Raw genomic sequence first — 9,555 nt, forward strand, 5'->3', positions numbered from 1 at the left:
CCCTGGCTGAGTGTCTGCACCAGCCCGAGGCTTGACAAGGCAGTAGGTGTTTCCGCGCGCGTCTAGCTGAGTATATCAAACCAGAAGACACTGCGGCACCCGAGGCCATCTATCACCGCGGCGACCATCCCCGCCTGTGCTCAACGTGTCGACGCTGCGTTCCCCCTACGAGGCAGCGCAACGCTCAGCCGCCAAAATAAAGCTTTATTTAGTTGGGTGTCCCACGAGTCGGTTCCCAGGTGTGTGTGCCTCCCCTAGCGTCCGAGATGGGCGGCTTGCGAGCCGTTTTAAAACGGATGACCCTGGACTGGATTAAAGCCTTTTCCATTACGCCGGAAGGCTGTAAATTTGGTTTACCTGACAGCTTTTGTACATGAAAAATGGCCCACGATGTCCTCTTGTGCAGGGCAGAGAGGAAGCCCACAGTCCCAGTTAGCCGTGGCAACGCTGGAGAGCAAATGTTCAGCTGGCAGTTCCAGTACCGCCTGCCTGGCCAGGAAAATAAAGTCTGTTGACTGGGACAGGTTTGTGAAAGTCATTCAAAAGGTATGGGAGGTAGGGAGGGGGTGCGAGGGAACACTGTGTACCCCCCCCCCCCTTCAGAGAAACATACCACCTGCCCCCCCACCAGAGAGAGAGAGACCCCTCAGTCGTCATCCCCACCTCCCTTTAATTGGTGACACACTGATGGACGTTTCTCCGCGTTGTGAATGTTTTCGTTCCGTGGCCACCGGCGGTGTGGTGAGTCAGCAGAGTCAGGTGGCTGTGAGTCACTGTGCCCCTCTCTCCCTCCCTGCAGACGTGGATGAACTGGCTGTCCATCGGCTTCAGCGTGGCCCTGTTCTTCGCCGTGTCGCTGTGCTACAATGCCTCCTGCCCCTCCTGCTACTCCCCGTCCAACCCCTACTGGACCATGCAGAGGCTGCTGGGAGAACCGCTCTTCTACCTGCTGTGTGTCGTCACTCCTGTGGCCGCTCTGCTGCCCAGGTGAAGTGTGTGTGTAGTGTGTTTGTCTGTCTGAATGTCTGTCTACCTCTGCATGTGTGTATACTGTGTGTGTGTGTGTGCGTGCGTGCGTGCGTTTGTCTTGGAGTGAGTGCAAGTTTTTCTGTGTGTGGGGTTATTTCTGTTTTCATTACCAGATGCTTTTATGTTTAATCCAGTGAAATGGTATTCACATCCCCAGATAGAGCTGCCAGGAAGTATGTCCTGATGTCTCACTCCCACGTTATCTTCCAGATACTTCTACAGGGCGTGTCAGGGCTCGCTGTTCCCCAGCCAGGTCCAGGTTGGCCGGCAGCTGGACCGCCTCCCAGCCGAGACACGCCGGAACATTCTCAGCCTGAGCGGCTTAGCCGTGGGCGCCCGCTACGCCCTCCGACCCTCCCTCTTCCCCTTCCCTGGCGACTCCTTCCCTAAAGACTGCGGCCTCGGAGGCCAGGACGGCCTCGGCTGTTCCAAGAGCCCCCTGGAGGAGAGGCCGTTGAGGCCGCAAGGGAAGGCCCCCAGCGGCCTAGCAGGGCTCAGAGACAACGACCTCAGCCTCACCGATCCCTTCACCCTGGCCTCCACAGAGACCGACACTCTCCCGTACACCAAGGAGGCCCCGAGGCCCGCCGAGCACCACCGTTCCCCGGCTAAACACGCGGCCAGCGACGTGGATGCCAGTCTGGACCTCTCCCGCCTTAGTCTGTCCAGCTGGATCACCTCCACGCCTCTGCTCAGCCCGGCAGAGAGCGTCCAGCTCACGGTGCCCCCTGCTGGGGGGAGGCAGAGCGCCACCTACAGGAGGGACTGCGAGGGGAGGCCGGGGGCCGACCACGCGGTGCTGGAGCCAGGCCCACGGGCCTCACACGGCCCCAGGGACTCGCTCCAAACCAGCTTACTATGATGGGTCACCATTTGTACTATGTTACACGAACCATCTGATTTGCACGATAGCTTTATTGAATTTTTTATATTTTTTTGGAGATATTTTATAAAGTTATAAAAGATTTGTAGGTACTCAACGTTTGTATTTTAGATGTATAAAGTGAAGCAGAGTTAGTCGCTCTGACTGGGGAGATTATCAAACTGGACGGTCGCTTTTTGGGAGTTGGAACTCTGCAGGGGTATTAGAAAGATGTCTTGCAAATTGCAGAGGATTTCTGCTTCCAGCTAAAGCAGACCAAAGGCATTCCATTTCCAGCTTGTATAGATATATTTTTAAGTCTTTCTCTTTCTCTTTGCATATCTCTCTTTCTCTCTCTTATAGAGAGAGTACAGTTATTTACATGTGTCTTTGATGGGAGAAGGAATCTGTGTACAACTGCACGATGTTTATTCCTTGAGCCAGGTCTGGGAGTGAATCCATTCATCTATGTCCAGATTCACAGTGACCTTGCTCTCCGAACGATCAATCCTTTTCAATGTGCCTTTTATGCTCCAACCCAGGCTAGCCTCAACGCTGTGGTGCGTTCGTTCGGAAGATTCCATGTGCCTTTTATTTCACACCAACTGTTACTGGAAGCTTCCCTGTGGTTCTGGTGAGAGAAATGGGTCCGTTTTGTTCCGTGTTCAAGCCTCCTCGACACCAGTTTCTGGAGGACGGCGTCGGAGCAGGACTTATCGAGGTTTTTGCCATTACTTGAAACTGTATCACACGCGGCCTGTGTTGAGGCGCTTCGCTTCAAAGCACATCTAGGTCTCAACACAGGCCTTTTCGTTTTATATAACCGTGTGAATGTCACTCAGTTCCTTGAATTTGGCGTTTTCACCTCTTTATGGCTCCGCTGACCTTAAGTGCTTTCCATGAAGTATTTATATAAGCTACAGTCTTTACGGTAGAAGCAGTAATGTTGTAGCAGTAAAAAACGTAGTTCTTCTCATCTGGTTCTCCTCACTTTCCTCCTGTGCTGTTTCTATGGAGACGTGTAGTCCTTTACAAAGCCAAGTGATGTAGTCCTTGTGAGTGACCCTAAGATGCCTTGTGAGTTACTGTACTGAGCACAGCGAGGTCTCACTTCCGTGTTCAAGTCTTCACTCCTTTACACAGTGTACGTGGGTGTGCACGTGTGTGTTTGTGTGCGTGTATGTGTGTGTTGAGGGTCAGCTGAAGGTTCACACACTGCAGTAGAACTGTAAGTTGTAATAATACGTTTTTCGTTTTTTTTAATTATTTTTTTTACACACATCTCAACCAATACACACTTTACTCGTGTACCAAATCCAGCATTCCAAAGTACCTAGAGAGTGTGACCTTTGACTTATGATTGTTAAGTTTGTTGTTTTTCTGCTACCCACTGCTCCTTCCCATATAGAATCCAAAGTTGCACTATGGAATTTTCTGGCGATTTGGCAGCCAATGAAAAAACGGCCTGACCGTGAGTAACATGAGCAACATTCTATGCAAGAGCATTCCAAGTACCTTGAGCAGATGGCTTCAAAAGGATCATGTCTAAAATATCAATGCAAGTTCTCTGTTTCTAGTGTGTACTTACTCTGAATTTAAGCAGCCAAGTTTGTTACATATTCTTCTCTTTCCTACCAAAGATTCTGGATATATATCCTATCTCAAATCGTATACTGTTGTTATTTTAATCATGTTCAGTTACAAAAGTAATTGTTTCTAACTATGCACTCACATTGGTGTTTTTTAGTTTAGGTAAAGGAAACCATGTTCAGCCATACCATGATGCTTACAGTTACCCAGGGAAAAATAATAAAAAGTGCTTTTTCCAAAAACTTAAGGGTTGTACCAAGCAGTGCCTGTAAAGCCTTTCAGCTGGTTATGTTATGATGCTATATTGTCCAAATCGGTTCTGACAGTATCATCTCTTGAAGTGTTCGATGGACCAACTGTTATCCAGTCCATCTGTGTATTTCCTAAACGGTAACGTTCCTCAACACTGGAAAAGGTATTCCTCATTAAAGACTTTGATACTTACCATCACCAAGATAACACTAAGATAATTCAGCTGCACATTGATAAGGATTTTAAATCCATCTCTTTTGTATATTTTTTTTTGTATTTTTTTTAAATGGTCGCCAGGTTTCACAGTGTAGGTCTCCAGTATAACATCCATGTTTTGATGGATGTGTTGCTGTTATCGGCTGCTGTCTCCTCTCTTCTCTTTGCTGTTGAACATACAGAACACTCTGGAACCAAACCAGGCCTCAATTCCTGCTGCCTTCCGGCACAGAGCTCTCATAGTTGTGAGCCCTCCTCTCTGGCACCCCGTCTCCCTCCACACTACACAATACTGCACACACTACACAATACTACACACACACATCAAATACACATACACACTCACATTAAAAACTACATACACACACACATCAAATACTACACACAAAGTACTTGACCCTGGGACACCTCCTGGTTTGTTGCTTCGTTCCTTTCACATGGTGGCTGTCATAGTTGTCGGTTAGTTTGATGTGTCACACCATTTGTTTGAGAGTTTCCTGTTGTTTTTTCCCACACCAACAACGTTGTTGCGGTGTTTTGTTATTATGGGATGTACTGTTTACGGTGCCGTTGCTGATTCACGGACTTCTCCAGCTGTTCTTTCTGTCTGTCTGATGTGGTGTTCGGGCAATGCCTACTTAATGCCGTTTTTAGTTCTGATGCGTCTGAAATATTTAATAAATTTAAACTGATTTGGAAAAAGAGAACATCTGTGTATAATCCTTTTTTGTGCAAAATAAAACTGAAACCCTGAGCTGAATAAAAGTAATTTGATAACTCAATACTTGCATGTTTGAATGACATCGCGACCGGTATATTGAGGAACCAAACCTAACCCCCTTCCGTGCTGACCTATGGAGGAGCAGCTGGGAGTGTAACCCCGGGAGACGGATGTTGCTGTGCATCTGGACTGAGGGGGGCATATGGTCATCCCTGTCCCAGCGGAGTCCTGGTGGCAGGAGGACTGCGTGTGCATCTCTGTGTTTGCCCATACACACAACCCAGGTCCCTGGAGGGGTCCTGCTGCCCCCTCCCTTGTCACCTCTGTTCAACTCCAGCGGTCAGACAAGGCTTGATGTTGTCCCATAAGCACAGAAGGCACTGCTGTCTCCCTGCAGACTGGGAGTCCCTGCCATAGGTTCAAAGTTTGTAGCTGAGTTGGTAACCGCACAACTGTCTGTCTTGTGTGCTTGCTTGTAAACAGCAGGGTTTTCATTCAACGGAAAAAGAAAGGGAAAAAAAATCAATGTAATTACTACACCAACATCACAGTAACATTGTTAGCCTATATGTGGAGTTGGTCATTTGACGTGCTGGCCGCTTGTGGTGAAAGCTTTATCATCACATGTTTACGGAAGGAGTGCCCTAGCCTGATTGTGCTCTCCTCTCCATCCCTCTCCCCCGTCTCTCTTCCCCTGCCTCGGCACGTCTCTCCTCTGAGACCTGGCGGGCGGGCGGGGAGGAGGCGATGGGCCTTTACAAGATGAATGATCTTTGGCCTGTTGTTGCAGAGGTTTGCTTTAGCTGTGTGAGCGGAGCATCTGTGGTCCCTCGCCAGGTGAAGCTGTTATTAATGAATTTCTTTTAAGGCGCAGCGAGGGAGATGGGACGGAGGCGGCAGTGCTGATGCCGCCGTTACTCCGCCCTTACCCTGGGATCGGCAAATTACTGACCGTCACTGCACTTTTCAAAAGCAAGTTCCTCATCTTAACACAGAGATAATGATGACTAGTCCGACCTTGCGCGATGCTCTCTCTATCTCTTTCAGCGCCCTGCCGCCGAGGTCGTATACGCAGACAGATTGATCAGCTGTTTTTTCTGCATAATATGGGCATCTTTTGCGACTTTGTAGTGCTTTTGTCTCTCGCTTTGTCTCTCTCTCTTTCTCGAAGTCTTTTGGGGTTCGTTGCTGCTCTCTAGAGTGATATGACCAGGAATAGGGTATGAAATTAATTGCCGTCACAAGCTTGTCCTATCTCTGTCCACGATGATATGTAGCAGGTGACTAATGTGATTGGACGACCTTCTTCTGTGAGGATGAATGGATCCGCTCCTCTCTCCTTTCATCGTCCTGATAACTTTTTTTGATTACCTGCGCCCGTGGGCCGAGATGAGGCTGGCGCAGCTGCCGTTATGGAGGTTATTTGCATGTTTTGCATGTGCGCCCGGTGGGCTCGCATCGTGAACCACCACGACCCTCTTCACTGTTCATAGTTTTAATAGGTGCAAATCAGAACGTTTCCAATCTTCTGAGCCACCTCATAAAAGTGTCTGCTTCGATGCGACTGCCACCGGGCCGTGTTACAGCCTCCTACCGACTAGTTTATGTGTTGGGCCGTCCCCAACTCAACAGAGGGTGTGGGGGAGACCGGAGAGTAATACTGGCCTCTGATTCACACCCGTGCAGAAGACGTGAGTCAGGCGTCAAGTCACTTTAGGCTCCAATTTGCAAATGAAAGAGCGGGGTTGTCCAGGGCCATCTGCCTCCATACCCAGAAGACATCGAGTGGCTCTGTCCTCCCAGAGTGACACGGTCGGTCCAAACCTCCCACACCTCTTCAGGTTTCACTCCCCCGCCCCCCCCCCCCACCACCACACACACACACACACTTTTTATTAAGAATATTATATTTAACGACCACATCCTCAGTTATCAAAAAGAAGATGCCCCACCCACATTTGAAAACAAACCTGTACCGTTGCATACTGCTGCCTGGATGTGCTGTGAGGTAACTGGTACTGTACTGAGGAGAGTTAGATGATGGGGAGACAGGATAATGAGAGCCAGCGGTCCAAGTCAGGAGAGAGAGGGAGGACGTGTTAATTATGCTGGCCATGGACACGGCCCAGAGACCATGCTGTAGCCTGTGGGACTCTGGAGAAGCAGGCTCACCGTGATCACGGAGCACTTGGATTCTCTTTTAATGGCCTCACTAACCCTCGTTCTCTCACTCTCTTTCTCTCTCTCTCTGTCTCTCTCTATATGTGTCTCTCTCTCTTTCTCTCTCTTTCTGTGTGTGTGTCTCTCTCTCTGTCTCTCTCTGTGTTTCTCTCTCTCTGTGTCTCTCTCTCTCTCTCTCTCTCTCTCTCTCTCTCTCTCTCTCTCTCTCTCTCTCTCTCTCTCTGTGTGTGTGTGTGTCTCTCTCTCTCTGTGTGTGTGTCTCTCTCTCTCTGTATGTCTCTCTCTCTGTGTGTGTGTCTCTCTCTCTCTCTCTCTCTCTCTCTCTCTCTGTATGTCTCTCTCTCTGTGTGTGTGTGTCTCTCTCTCTATCTCTCTGTGTCTCTCTCTCTCTGTCCCTGTCTCTTTCTTTCTCTCTGCTGGTCCTGTGGCACATTTCCAGGAATCACTTAACGATGATGAGGAAACATTCCTATAGTGTTCCCCCTTCCCTCTGTCCTAGGAACAACCTTCACCAGGCCTCGGTCTGGCTGGCTGCGTGAACACGGTTGAAAGTACTCCGCCGTCGCCCTCACATATTTCATGTCAACGATGCATCACCAGGGTCAGACGGATGTGTCCCGTGGTACAGTACGCCTCGTGTAGGCCGTGCTGCGGTCCGTGCTGAACAGTGGCGGGGCTTCACCTTCACTGTGAAGCCTCTTTCTGTCGTGTTATCCTCTCATCTCGTACAAAGGCTGACTGGGGTAATAACGGCTGGAATGACGACACGTGTTTGCCCTCCTCGTGGGACCAGGGCTTATACAGCACAGAGCAGGTTTAGCTGAGCGCTGGTCTGTCCGACGGGCAGTCTGTTAAAATCCCTGATTTTGCGGCGTTGAATAATTGAGAAGGTACATGACCTGAGCAGAGAGGTTAGTTAGGAACAGCGCTTGTGTTGTAAAATGGAAATGGTACAGCAGGCCCTTGTGTAGGAGCTGTGGACTGTAAAGCTTAGGTTGGCTACAGATATCGATGGGGCAGCTTCTCTCTCTCACTCTCTCTCTCTCTCTCTCTCTCTCTCTCTCTCTCTATTTCTATCTTTCTCTCTTTTCTTTCTCTCTGTCTCTATAATTCTCAGGGTTAGGGTTAGTTTCCACTATTTCTCTCTCCACCTCTCTATCTTTCACTATCTTGTTTTCCTTGTTTCTCTTTCTCTCCTTCTTATTCCCGATCTCTCTCCCTCTCTACCTCTCCGTAGCTCTCTCTCTCTCTGTGGTCTGTAACTCTCAGCAGCTTGCGGTTCTGAAGGACTGGGAGTGCGACGCAGTCCACGCTTCATGGTATTATCAAAGGGCAATTTCTCGAATCATTGAAGATGCTGTAATCAGCATCGGCAAAATCTAAAGATGTGAAAATGACACAGATTCACATTTGTTTAGCTGAAGAGGTTCACTCGCGGTCTCCTCAACGGAGGGAGAAGGGAGAGGAGGAGGGCATTTGGGACGACAGGAGCCATTCTAAATCATTCTTGTAATCCCTGAGAACATGCATTAATCCCAGCATCCTGGCCTGATCCACGTCTCTCCCCCAGATTGTGCCGTTACTGCTGAAAGCAAGGTCTCCTATCAGTCACACTGTTACTATGCCTGTCTTTGTTTCAAAGCCGCACAGAATTCATGAGTTATCATTAAGTACGCCCCCACCCCTCCCCCCACTCCCCCTCTCCCTCCCGACACCAACCTTCCAGTCTTTATGGTCTAGATGTGAGGGAGGTAAATCACAGAGTATTACTGTAGATGCGATGGAAAAGAAATCCAGTTTGCTTCGTTATTATTATTTGAGGCTCTTGTCTCCTGGGATAGCACATCTGTTTTAGGTGTCCTGAGACGACCCTCAGGGCTTCACGGAGCCCTGGAACCAGATGGAAAGCATATCATATGTTAGATGTGTCAGAGTGTCATAGCATTATGACAGCATCTGCCCATGTTGATATTGCCCCCGAAAAACGAAACACTCCGGAGGATTTGTTTTGTTTACTTGTTTACCCCTTTACAGAAATTATAGATATGGATAACTTTGCTCAAATGGGCATCCAAACACAACAACACACGCACACAAACTGTAACATTACCCATTAGCGTGTCACAGCATATGTGTGTGTGTGTATGTTCACATTCTGTATTCGCTATTGACATCCATTTAGACACCTCTCTATGGAACAAATAGCTATAGTGATTAATTGTTTACGAGATATGCATGGCATAGCAAAAATGTTATCTCCACCATCAATCTTAGGGTACAAACTGATGTTCTCCAGCGATGGCTGCCATGTGACTGAAGCCGGTCTGTCATGAAGTTGTAGAGACTCCCAGTGTTGGAGTGGGTAACTGCATGCAGTCCCCAAATGTACAGCTCAATGTTAAACAAAGCAGACATGGTTTCACTTTGTTGTCATTTGTTACCTTTGTATTGTGTTCAGACTGAGTAATAGGGGCATCCCTCTCTCATCTTGCCTTAATTAACAAGCTGTTGGGGTCCTGTTTAGAAAATTAGCTGTTGACTTAAAGTCATGAGAATGAGACTCTTCCCTGCCATCACCTCTAATCTAATTGTGCCCCAATTACCTCAGGATTCTGACTCTATGTTAGTCAGTTTGTGATGTGAAATGCCACGTGCATTAAAAGGCATGTTTAGCAGCTGCTTCGAGCCCTGACGACCTCCCCCA

At 48.5% G+C, this 9,555-nt stretch overlaps 1 protein-coding gene across 2 annotated transcripts in view; it reads left to right on the plus strand.

The window, feature by feature from the left end:
• The window catches only part of atp10a (ATPase phospholipid transporting 10A), a 28,617-nt gene extending 23,968 nt beyond the window's left edge, over positions 1-4,649 (plus strand). Inside the window, exons 20-22 of one of the 2 annotated variants that reach the window (XR_009928373.1) lie at positions 800-987; positions 1,240-2,335; positions 2,434-4,649. Coding sequence is in view for 1 of the 2 variants with exons in the window: in XM_062450566.1 (XP_062306550.1) it covers positions 800-987; positions 1,240-1,891 (840 nt within the window). In the remaining variant the exon portion in view is untranslated. Of the gene's footprint in view, positions 1-799; positions 988-1,239 lie in introns of both variants that reach the window. The other variant, XM_062450566.1, reaches the window with a different exon arrangement.
• The last annotated feature ends 4,906 nt before the right edge of the window (positions 4,650-9,555 follow it).

Source organism: Osmerus eperlanus, chromosome 24 (genome assembly GCF_963692335.1).
Source record: "Osmerus eperlanus chromosome 24, fOsmEpe2.1, whole genome shotgun sequence".
NCBI classification, from domain to species: Eukaryota; Metazoa; Chordata; class Actinopteri; order Osmeriformes; family Osmeridae; genus Osmerus; species Osmerus eperlanus.